The sequence below is a fragment of the Crotalus tigris genome, unplaced genomic scaffold (assembly GCF_016545835.1).
Source record: "Crotalus tigris isolate CLP2741 ecotype Arizona unplaced genomic scaffold, ASM1654583v1 scf7180000017666.27876245, whole genome shotgun sequence".
Taxonomy (NCBI): domain Eukaryota; kingdom Metazoa; phylum Chordata; class Lepidosauria; order Squamata; family Viperidae; genus Crotalus; species Crotalus tigris.
The window spans coordinates 4,190,551-4,203,515 of record NW_024096551.1 but is presented as its reverse complement, the minus strand read 5'-3'; the positions used below and the strand labels follow the sequence as shown (position 1 = coordinate 4,203,515).

Genomic DNA, 12,965 nt, shown 5'->3' with positions numbered 1-12,965 from the left:
GGTTCACCTCTTAAGGGATAAGGATAAGTAAAAGGATAAGTAAAAAGAAAGATGAAGAAAACAAAGAACAAAGTGGACTCAATGTAGAAATATTTTGTAGTGTTATATGGCATATCTGCATATCTATATGTGGCCAGGGCAACCTCCTCATTTGGCCATTAAATCTGGAACCTGCTAGGGAAAAACTACATGGCAAAGCTCTACACAAGATGCCAGGGACTTCATGTAATTGGAAAATGTGGACCTCAAGGGGAAGAGCCAGGGAACAATGGGTCTCAGTCTAGCCAATGAAAAAAAAAAACTTTGGGAGGTTCCTGCCTATGAAGAAGATCCACCTGCTTCTCAGACTTGTCCCACCCAACAACATTTAAAATATCAAAAATGGGGCGTGATTTTTTTAAGGTGTGTTGTAAGAAAGAATCCCATTGAGAAGATAACCCCTGCAAAGCCCTGTACCTCATGATCATTAATCTGGCCACAAATGGAGGATGAGCATGGCATACATATGTGACTGGAATAGACAAGGTTCTCAGCTGCTGCAAAGGCAAACTACTTTTAAATTACTTTTAAAACATAGTCCAATTTAACTTTTCTTCAAGATCATCTTTCATAGGCTTCTGACAGAGTAGATGGTTAGAATCATATTTAATGATTTATTTAATTTAAATCCAACACATCTAGAAAGCACATGGATTATTAAAGCTGGGACAGAACCTAAACAGGAAGGATTTTGTCTCTGCTAGAAAAGATGCTCCAGTTTATTGTATCCTAACCAACTTTATAAAGCTATGCAAACAGTTCATAAAGGCAACTAGGTTACTGTTCAGAAAATATACTCTAAAGATTGTTTGGCACCCAAGAATTTCTTGTTTGCTTGGACTTGCTTGTCCCACTTTTTATTTCTTTGTGTCTGAAAAGCAGCATTTACCCAATGATGCTCCAAGATCAACACTATTGAGCTGTGTGTGTTCATATGCATACAGATAGTCCTTGACTTACAACCAGTCCTTTAACAATTGTTTGAAGTTAAGATTGTTTGGAAAGGTGTGTTTTATTTTCAGTGCTAATACATCATCCATTTGCTTTTAACTGGTTGCTTAAAGCCCCACAATCATGCAATTGCCATCTGTAATTTCTTTGCCAGCTTTCCCAGAAACTGTTGTAGCCAGCTAAAGAATTTCCCCTTGCTGCACGGGAGTGGTGGTGAGGTGAGGTCCTTCATCAGGCTGCAGAAACTAAGCTCAGATCCCACAAGTCTGAGTTCCATTCCTGCACTCCACTGCAGAATTCCCTTCTGCACATAGATGAGCTGCCTGCTCTCTTTTGCAGGTACTTCCTTTGCTTTGCCCACTTAATTTGCAGAGTTGCTTAATGACTGCAACTGGGAGAGGCAGGATCATAATTGTTGAGAAAAGCAGTCATGTGGGCATCTCACTTAACCACTTCACTCAATAAGCCAAGATTCTTGTTCCAATTATAGTTGTAAATCAAGGATTACCTGTATATATAAAATTCTAAGCATCGTTGTCTAACCAAGCTAAGAAACTGGCTATCACAGTTTCTTTTCCCTCCAGTAACAAGATCACAATTAGCTTAGCAGAATCTCTGCAATCAAATCACTTAGCAAAGCAGGCTAGTTGTCAACCATTATGTTCCAATGATTTTTTCCAATGACTATAGAAGATGTTTGCCTATATCAGGTTAGGATTTAGCCTGGTGTCCTTCAAGGATTTCATCTTTGCTGATCAGATAAGAAGAATTATGCTTCGCTGTTTTTTCCTGGCACATACAAATGGGGGGGGGGTCATCTATTTCTAGTGAGTGCTGTTATCCTGACTCAGAGTTCAAAATAGGTGCATTGTGGGTCCTGGTCATTCAACTCATAGCCCTGAAAATCAGTCTGGGAGAAGATACATTTATTCCCACCACATTTTTGTTTTAAAGCCCTTCTTCTCTTACCCTTTCAACTTCTTTTGAGCTTCACATTAGAAAAGATGCAAGTAGCATGTCATGAGATGAGATACAAATGAGGCAAGAAGGGAAAACAGTCTCCTACTACAGTCATCCTAGTTGACAACTCCCCAGAGCAAGTCTTTGGAGACATTCACTGAAGTGGTTCTCAGCCAGCACAATGTGGCCAGGGAATGGCCTTGTCAAGCAGTTGTGTGGAATCAGCCGGCATAATCCCCCCAGACAGCTGCTATGCTCTGCTCACAAAGGAGTTAATAGTACAATTAAGCTCAGTAATCTTGAAAGAAGCTCTTGCACTTTAAATTGAAGAGGCTTGGAGCCTCTTGGCTCCACTTCTATGGCAAGATTGTCTGATTCCAAACAGGCCAGCCATGCAGATGGAAATCAGAAACCATTAATTCCTGGCTAGCCACCAGCTTCATTTGTCAAGAAGAGGGTTGATTTTCTACATCAGACGCACCAAGCTCTGGCCAAGTGCATGACAGGCAGGATGCTACAAAATAGGCATTAGAGTTTGACCAGTGCAAAATATTTGTCTTCAGCCTGTTTTCTCCCTCCCCCCCCCCCAGGCTTATACAGAATCAGATTACAATTCGAGGAGCCAAGAGTTTAGCTGATGCTCTCCAGGACAATACAGCTCTCAAAGAAATCTGGTAAGATCTGACAAATGACACCCACCAGTGAGACTTCAGCTCCATGCCCTTTGTGGAAACCCCCCTAAATTGAATATTTCTCCTCAGAGAAGGAAAGCAAGAGATGTCCTTGGCCTCTTGTTGGAGCAAACTACAACTCCCAGAAACCTTCATCACTGACCCAATTGCTGAAACCTGCCAGGAGTTAATCATTTAACAATATAGGTAGTCCTCAACAATAGTTCATTTAGTGACCTTTCAAAGTTACACTGAAAAAAGTGCCTTATGAGTGTTTTTCATATATATGACTATTGGAGAATCTCCATGGTCACATGATTGAAATTCAGACATTGGCAACCGACTCATATTTATGACAGTTGCAGTGTCTCAGGGTCATGTGATCACTTTTAGCAATCTTATGACAAACAAAGCTAATGGGGAGCCAGATTCATTTTACAGCCATGTTGCTAACTTAACAACTGCAGTGAATCACTTAACAACTGGTCGTAAATGGAACAAAACTCACTTAACTGTCTCTCTTAGCAACAAAAGTCTTGTGCTCAATTGTGGGCTTAAGTCAAGGACTATCTTTTTTGGATCATCATAGGTATAAACTAAACATGCCTGTAGGTGTTTTCTATAGGCAATTGCATAAACTGACTCAGTGCTTTAGCTAAAGTAAATATACCTATGTGATGCCTATACTTATATTTCCTTATCATTTTCATGCTTTATGCAATTGATGATCCTATAGATGTTTAGCCCACAATGAAGGATGCTGACAGCTGTAAGCTATCAGCGTCTGGAAGATTACAGATTTGCTGTCCCTATTGAAGAGAGAGAGGGGGGGAGGGAGGGAGGGAGGGGTTGGCTCCCTAGATGGTGACTTACTGCCTCATCCTTAGTTAATGTTGCTTAATTAATTCCACTCCAATTAACTGTATAAAAATCTGATGGAAGCAGAAGAGATCCAATTTCATTTCTGTTAAATTGAGCTCACCTCACAATAATTAAAGTAAATTCTTGCTGAAGAAGAGGAACCTTAATATTTTCCTTAAAACAGAAGAATTGATCAAGCATTAGTGTCAGTATCCCCCTGGCAATGGCTAAGCATGGGGAATGTATGAAGGGCTGTTAGTGCTCTGAAGTGTTTCCACATCCTCCAATCCAAACAGCCATATCCTAGAAGAAACAAGCAATGGAAAGACCTAGAAAAAAAGCTAAGGAGAAAGAAAAGGAAACACACTTACTGATACAGCTGTAGAAACAGCTTCTTTTTAAAACCATTTTTTCTCTTTTCCATTTTCAACAGCTTAAACGGAAATCCAATAAGTCAAGAGGAGGCCAAAGTCTTTGAAAATGAAAAGAGACTCATTGGCTTCTGAGAAACGTTTTCCAGGTTTGATGGTAATTGTCATGCCAGGACAAGTATAGTTTTGGCAGTGCTCAGAACAATGCCAGCATCCTGAGCAAAATGGACCTAACACTTGAACAAAAAGATGGGCCCTCTGTGCATGTCTTGAGACTGATGTTTGAAAGGAGGATTTTGCCTTAGTAATTAACCTGTTCTATCCTAACAACATTTGTGTTGGGAGCAGGCTTGGAGATACATCAGCAGAAACCTGGTTCAGAAAACAACCCTTAAAGCAGCAGCCCCCAATCTTTCAGGCACTAGGGACCGGTTCTGGGGAGAAAGGCTTTTCCGCGAACTGGAGAGGGTGTGGTTTCATGTGCTGCCTGCATCACTTGTTTGCATGGATCGATTGCTGGTATGCCACGGACTGGTGCTGGTCCATAGACCGGAAGTTGGGGACCCCTGCCTTAAAGGACACTGAAACTGGAGGATCAGAACTGAAGGAACCTGCAACTCATCTGAAAAAAAAAATCTGTCAGCTTGTCTGCCTTACTTCACCCTCCCTCAAATGTTTGCCCCATATTTTTTGTTTTTGCTGGGAGGAAGATATTTGGGTGCTGCGGTTGCTGCAGAATTAAATCCTCCAGTGAATCCCTTTCTCTTAATGAGACATAGCAAATTGCCTTCAGTCAGTCTTGCCTTTGATGCCAACCATGATGCTTTTGACTGGTGCAAAGAAACATGGCAAGATGGATTTCTCCATGACCTATTGCAGGTATTAGTTCTTAAGGCTTAGACCTGATTTTGCACTACCACCCCTTTTAAGGGTATGGGGAGTTTTGAGCAGAATTGCATTTCACAAAGGTTGTGGTGAAGAACAAATTTGTACAAAGTTATCCAAAGTTACTGGCTTCAAAGTCATGGGTAAAGCTTTTTTATGTGACCTAAATGAGATAAACAGTTTAGAAATGTGTTAACTGTACTAAAGGGGGCAGGGTTAGGGTTTGATCATCAGTTAACTTGCCATTTTGAAGCCAGGAACCATCCCTGTGACCATCCCTTGTTTTGCTACTAGCTCACTTGGAACTTCTGCCAATTTACTCCTAGATCTTAGAGAGAAGAGAGGAAATGCATCCAACATGCTCACATAAGTGGTCCTTAATTTATCCAGTGGTTTAGTCAAATGTTTGGGTTAGTGTTACAGAATGTTAAATATATTTTGTTCGTAAAAAATTCTCTGTTTAGTGTTTTGATTATCTGAGGATATTTAATAAGGGCTGAACCTCAGCCTCAATATGTTGGAAGAGAAGTATGATACAAATGAGATATTTGGGGGATGCTCCATTGTGGTATCTTTTTGTTCCAGTATTGATACATTCATTATTAGGGGGTTGGAAATAGAAATAAAAAAATATGAAAGATTGAACAATATAATAGTAATTTTGAATTTAATTTGGTATATGAAGAATTCTGCATTTGTATATGGACTATAGCTAAAAATGTTTTACTTTGATGGAAATATAGTTTATGTTACAGCTTTTTGCATATTCATTTGTTTCTCATGTGGCGGAATGCCACCAATCAAGGTTCAATTTATTGAAAGAATTATTTTCTTTATTAAAATATTTCATTTTCTGCTTCCCTTGATTTGTATTTGTTCTGGTTGCATTGTACATTATCTTTTTTTTCATATATGCAGTACTTTTTAAAAAGATATGTAGAAATGGTTGAATTAGCACCACTGTTTACAAGTCAAAGCAAACAGACTTAGCATACCACAAGTTTTAGTGAACTCATTACCATTGTTACCAAAAGGAAATAGGCATTCTCTTGCAATCTTAAAATAAACGGACACATTGAATGAATTGTTCTTTTGTAAATGACCGATTGGTAATTTGTTACATCACCTTAAAATGTGATTCTCCCCCCCCCCCATGGCACCATATATTGGAAATTAATTCAAAGCTTTCGTGGGGGGAAATGTAGAGATTGTGATTTAAGGCCAGCGTATAGCAGAAGCGTATAGAGGCTTTGGTTATATTAGTCATGATGACCGCAGCTGGTTCAATGAAAAAGTGTACAAAAGAGATGGTTTGCATCCATCAGAGAAAGAGACTGAGTTACTTGGCAATAAATTCATAGATTTTCTGGAGAAATATTTAAACTAAACAATGGGGACAGTGAATTAATTGATACAGAACATCCCTGTCCCCGGCAGTCTAAAAATTATAGGGTTATCAGTGCATGTAACAGAGATGTGTATGTGGACAAGAATATCAACCTTGCTGTCAAGCAAAATCAAGCTTTTAATAGCGAGTGACACACAAAGTACACTAATCAAGCAGGTGATAAGAAAATAGGGGAACTCAGGCACCACACAGTTTATGTAGAAAGTAAACACAGGATCAGTCTTAAAGGACTCAAATGTCTATACACCAATGCACAGAATATGAACAGTAAACAGGGTGAACTAGAAATTCAGGTTAATAAGGGCAGATATGATATTGTTGCCATTATGGAAATATGGTGGGATAAAACCCACAAATGGAACACACAGCTAGAGGGATTTAAATTATTTAAAAGAAACAGACCAAATAAAAGAGGAGGTGGAGTTGCTCTCTATATAAGAAATAACTACATCTCTACAGAAATAGAGCACAACAATGATGAAAACTGTCTTGAATGCATTTGGGTCAATATAAAAGGGGAAAAAATGACATTGCCATAGGTGTATACTATAGGCTACCTAACCAAATAGAGATAATAGATGAACTTTTTGCTAGTCATTTAACTAAAGTATGTAGGAAGCACATCACAATAGTATTGGGGGACTTTAATTACCCTGACATCAACTGGGAGACAAACTCTACCAAATGGAAGATCAAACAGATTCCTGACAAACCTAGCAGACAACTTTGTCTCCCAAAAAGTAGAGAAGGGAACTAGGGGATCAGCCATATTGGACTTCTCACTAACAGAGAGGAAATGATAGAAGGTATTGAAATTGCAGGAACCTTGGGGGGAGTGATCATGCAATATTGGAATTCAACATTATGCAAGACACAAGCAATAGAACACAGTCAAACTAGAGTCTTGGACTTTAAGAGAGTTAATTTCAACAAACTTAGAGCTTGGGGAAGATTCCATGGATGAGAATCCTCAAGGGGAAAACAATTCAAGAAGCTTGGGAAATTTTGAAAGGTGAGATTATAAAAGCCCAGTCTAGCACAATACAAACAAAAATAATAGCTCTCAAAAGAAACCCGCATGGCTGCATAAAGAACTCTGATAATTGAAGGACAAAAAGGAGAAGTATAAAAAGTGGAAAAAAGGGCACATAACTAAGGCAGAATATCAGCAAATAGCCCGAGCCTGCAAAGAAGAAGTGAAGAAAACTAAGGCTCAAAATGAACTAAGGCTTGCAACAAAAATCAAAAATAACAAAAAAAGTTTCTTTCAACCTGTAAAAAGCAAGAAAAAAGTTAAGGAAATGATTGGTCCACTAGCGGGAGAAAGTGTCAAGGAGGCAACAAGCAACAGGGAGAAACAGAACTACTCATTTTTTTCATCTGTATTTACACAAAAGGAAAAAACAGTCCAACCTATCAAAAACAGTGCTGTAAAAAACAGATTAGAAACACAAGTTAAGATAGGCAAGAAAATGGTAAGTGAGCATCTGTCCACCCTAGATGAGTTCAAATCACCAGGACCAGATGGACTACACCCCAAGGTTCTCAAGGAACTGGCAGATGTGATCTCAGAACTACTGAACTATATTTTTCAAAGATTCTGGAGCACTGGGGAATTACCAGAGGACTGGAAAAGACTTGGTGTAGTTTCCATCTTCAAAAAAGGGAAAAAAATGTATTCAGGAAACTACAGACCTATCAGCCTGACCTCAATACTTGGGAAGATTCTGGAAAAGATAATCAAGCAACAAATCAGAGAACACCTAGAGGCAAACAAAGTCATAACCAGAACCCAACATGGGTTTGTCAAAAGCAGATCATGCCAGGGGTGTTAAAATGGACATGGTGTCTTATACACAGTTACTTAGATGGGATGGACAAAATTGGCAGTTAAAACTACTGGAAGAGTTAGTACATGAAAACATTATTTATTCTTGGTTTCAATATAGGCAATTAGTAGATAGATGGAAGATGGATCGTAAGGTGGGTTTTCTCAGAGAAGATGAAAATCTTATTAAGCAAGTGAAGGACCAAAGACTAATTCATATTAAGAGAATTTATGGGGTTCTAGTGGAATTGGATTCAGAAACAGAATTAATTAAAGATTGTATGATCAGATGGGCGCAAAATTTTGGTGAACCAGTCCTACTGGATACCTGGGAAACCATTTGGGTGAGAAATGTTAAATTTACACAAGCACAGAATTTAAGGGAGAATTTTTATAAAATGTTTTATAGATGGCACCTTGACCCACAAAAAATGTCTTTTATGTACCCTGACCTACAGCCTAAATGTTGGATATGTAGTTGTTTGGATGCCACCTACTATCACATCTGGTGGTCGTGTAGAAATATAAAAGCCTTTTGGATTAAGATATGGTGGAATATTCAGAGAATTAGAAGGAGGGTAAAATTTACTCCACAATTATTTTTGTTAGGTATAGTTACTGATTGTGACACAAAGGAGGTTATATTGATGTTAAACTTGATTACAGCCGCAAGGCTGTTAGTAGGACAATATTGGAAGAAGGAATCTTTGCCTACTCTGCAGGAATGGTTTTTAAAGTGTCTTATTTGGCGGAAATGGCAAAGATTTCGGCTTTTTTAAAAGAACAATCGCAAGAGAAATTTTTTGCTGTTTGGGATAAATGGATAAAGTTTATACAATTTAAATTGGATATAAAAAAATATTATTTAGCTTTTTTATAACTTTTATTTTTATATACATACATATATCTTAGTTATACTCTCTTTTTTCATATAACTTTTTTATTTTATTTTTAATTAAGCCTATATTCTGCTCTGGGAAGCTCCGGGGAGGGGAGGGAGTGGGTGTTTTGGGGGGGGTAGAGAAAGGGTTGTTTTGTTTTGTTTTGTTTCTTGTCTATGTTGTTGTTGTATTGTTATTCTTCTGTTTTTTTGTTAAAATTTATAAAAATTTTCAATTAAAAAAAAAAAAAGCAGATCATGCCAGACAAATCTTATTGCATTCTTTGACCAGGTGACAAAATCAGTGGACCAGAGGAATGCTGTGGATATAATTTACTTGGACTTCAGTAAGGCATTTGATAAAATAGATTACAACTTACTTCTTGATAAGATAGAAAAATGTGGGTTAGATAGCATCACCACCAGATGGATTCGTAGCTGGCTGACCGGCCATACTCAGCATGTGGTCCTCAATGGTCTACATGGAGGGAAGTGTGTAGTGGGGTGCCCCAGGGCTCTTCAATATATTCATCAATGATTTGGATGAGAGGATAGATGGGAAACTCATCAAATTTGTAAACAACACCGGGCTGGCAGGAATAGCCAACACTCCAGAAGATAAGCTTAAGATACAGAAGGATCTTGACAGACTTGAACATTGGGCGCTATTTAACAAAATGAAATTCAATGGTAAAAAAGTAAGGTTCTACATTTAGGCAAGAAAAACCAAATGCACGGGTATAGTATAGGTGGTACATTGTTCAATAGTAGCAACTGTGAGAGGAATCTCGGAATCCTAGTGGACAATCACTTAACTATGAGCCAGCAGTTTGCTGCAGCTGCCAAAAAAACCAATACAGTGCTAAGCTGCATTAACAGAGAGATAGAATCAAGATCATGTGAAGTGTTAATGCCATTTTAGAATGCCTCGGTAAGGCCACACTTGGAATACTGCATCCAGTTTTGGTCAACACGATGTAAAAAAGATGTTGAGACTCTAGAAAGAATACAAAGAGCAACAAAGATGATTAGGGGTCTGGAGGCTAAAACATAAGGAACGGTTGCTGGAATTGGGTATGTCTAGTTTAATGAAGAGAAGGAGAGGGATAACATGATAGCAGTGTTCCAATATCTCAGGGGCTGCCACATAGAAGAGGGAATCAAGCTATTCACCAAAGCACCTCAAGGCAGGATAAGAAGCAACTGATGGAAATTAACCAAAGAGAGAAGCAACCTAGAACTAAGGAGAAATTTCCTGACAGTTCGAACAACCTTCCTCCAGAAGCTGCGAAAGCTCCAACACTGGAAGTTTTTAAGAAGAGAATGGACAGCCATTTGTCTGAAATGGTATAGGGTTTCCTGCCTGAGCAGGGGTTGGACTAGATAACCTCCAAGGTCCCTTCCAAATTATTATTATTATTGTTGTTGTTGTTAATTGAGAAGTTGTGTCTGACCCATCGCGACCCCATGGACAATGTTCCTCCAGGTCTTCCTGTCCTCTACCATCTTCTGGAGTCCATTTAAGTTCACACCTACTGCTTCAATGACTCCATCCAGCCATCTCATTCTCTGTCGTCCCCTTCTTCTATTGCCCTCAATCTTTCCCAGCATTAGGCCCTTCTCCAGTGAGTCCTTCCTTCTCATTAGGTGGCCAAAGTATTTGAGTTTCAACTTCAGGATCTTTATTATTATTATTATATCGATCATCGCACAGTCAGCCAGATGTTCAGACTGGATTTGGCATTTTGTCTACCTATCGAGTCCTTACCCAGGACCTGGGATAGGCAGATGTGGATGTTTGATGGTATTACAGATATCGTCACAGGACGGAAGCAGTTCCTAATAAGGCCGCCTTTTACAATTGATTAATAGCAAATTTGTCAATGCCAATGGTGTTCAAGTGGTGCTCCAGTTGTTTTGGGATTGCACCTAAGGAGCCTATTACTATTGGTACTACCCTTGCTTGCTTTTGCCACAGTCTTTCTATTTCTATTTGTAGGTCTTTGTATTTTGTTATCTTCTCCAGTTCTTTCTCGTCTATTCTGCTATCTCCAGGCACTGCCACGTCCACTATCCAGACTTTTTTGTCTTTCTTATCGACAATTGTTAAGTCTGGGGTGTTATGTTGCAAGTGCTTGTCTGTTTGAATTCTGAAGTCCCAGAGCAGTTTAATTTTATCATTTCTCTATGACTTTCTCTATTTTATGATCCCACCAGTTTTTGCTTACAGGCAAATGATATTTTTTGCAGATCTTCCAATGCACCATTGTTGCTACTTTGTCATGCCGCTGCTTGTAGTCAGTCTGTGCAATCTTCTTGCAACAGCTTACCAAGTGGTCCACTGTTTCTTCAGCTTCTTTGCATAGGCGGCACTTACTGTCTGTTGCTGTCTTCTCAATTTTGACTTTGTATGCATTTGTCCTTAAGGCTTGGTCTTGTGCAGCCAGAATTAGTCCCTCGGTCTCTTTCTTCAATTTTCCTGCTCTTAGCCATTGCCAGGTTTTATTATTATCTGCTTTCCCAGCTATTTTTTTCATGTATTGGCCATGTAGTGCTTTGTCTTCCCATGCCTCTATTCTGTTCTTCATTTGGTCTTTCTTGTAGGCTAGTTTGGTCTCTCCAGTAGTTAGTAAGCCTTCCTGATATACTAATTTCAGTGCATCTTCATCATTGTTCTTCAGATATTCTTTCAAAGCCATTTTTTCTTCTTCAACCATCTGATGTACTTGTAGCATTCCACGCCCACCTATTTGCCTTGGTAGATAAAGTCTATCAATGTCACTGTGTTGTTGTTGTTGTTATTATTATTATTATTATTATTATGATCATTGCACAGTCAGCCAGATGTTCAGACTGGATTTGGCATTTTGTCTACCTATCGAGTCCTTACCCAGGACCTGGGATAGGCAGATGTGGATGTTTGATGGTATTACAGATATCGTCGCAGGATGGAAGCAGTTCCTAGTAAGGCCGCCTTTTGCAATTGACTAATAGCGAATTTGTCAATGCCAATGGTGTTCAAGTGGTGCTCCAGTTGTTTTGGGATTGCACCCAAGGAGCCTATTACTATTGGTACTACCCTTGCTTGCTTTTGCCACAGTCTTTCTATTTCTATTTGTAGGTCTTTGTATTTTGTTATCTTCTCCAGTTCTTTCTCGTCTATTCTGCTGTCTCCAGGCACTGCCACGTCCACTATCCAGACTTTTTTGTCTTTCTTATCGACAATTGTTAAGTCTGGGGTGTTATGTTGCAGGTGCTTGTCTGTTTGAATTCTGAAGTCCCAGAGCAGTTTAATTTTATCATTTTCTATGACTTTCTCTATTTTATGATCCCACCAGTTTTTGCTTACAGGCAAATGATATTTTTTGCAGATCTTCCAATGCACCATTGTTGCTACTTTGTCATGCCGCTGCTTGTAGTCAGTCTGTGCAATCTTCTTGCAGCAGCTTACCAGGTGGTCCACTGTTTCTTCAGCTTCTTTGCATAGGCGGCACTTACTGTCTTTTACTGTCTTCTCAATTTTGACTTTATATGCATTTGTCTTTAAGGCTTGGTCTTGTGCAGCCAGAATTAGTCTCTCGGTCTCTTTTTTCAATTTTCCTGCTCTTAGCCATTGCCAGGTCCTGTTATTATCTGCTTTCCCAGTTATTTTTTTTAATATATTGGCCATGTAGTGTTTTGTCTTCCCATGCCTCTATTCCAGTGGTTCTCAACCTGTGGGTCGGGACCCCATTTGGGGTCGAACGACCATTTCACGGGGGTCGCTAAACAAGGCTGTCTGCCATTTTTCCCCCTTTTCTTTGGCCACGCCCCTGGCACCCGGTGATGTATAAGTGATTCGGGGTCACCACAACATGGGGAACTGTATTATGGGGTCGCGGCATTAGAAAGGTTGAGAACCACTGCTCTATTCTGTTCTTCATTTGGTCTTTCTTGTAGGCCAGTTTGGTCTCTCCAGTAGTCAGTAAACCTTCCTGATATACTAATTTCAGTGCATCTTCATCACTGTTCTTCAGATATTCTTCCAAAGCCATTTTTTCTTCTTCAACCATCTGATGTACTTGCAGCATTCCATGCCCACTGCCTCGGTAGATAAAGTATGTCAATGTCA

The 12,965-nt window shown here is 39.3% G+C and overlaps 1 protein-coding gene across 5 annotated transcripts in view; it reads left to right on the top strand.

Moving 5' to 3' along the window:
* Nucleotides 1-5,599, top strand: part of NOD1 (nucleotide binding oligomerization domain containing 1) — a 45,239-nt gene extending 39,640 nt beyond the window's left edge. For all 5 annotated transcript variants that reach the window (XM_039336258.1, XM_039336260.1, XM_039336262.1 and 2 more), the window contains 2 exons: nt 2,541-2,624; nt 3,916-5,599. In XM_039336258.1, the coding sequence (XP_039192192.1) occupies nt 2,541-2,624; nt 3,916-3,988 (157 nt within the window). In that variant the 3' untranslated portion in view covers nt 3,989-5,599. The remainder of the gene's footprint in view (nt 1-2,540; nt 2,625-3,915) is intronic.
* The last annotated feature ends 7,366 nt before the right edge of the window (nt 5,600-12,965 follow it).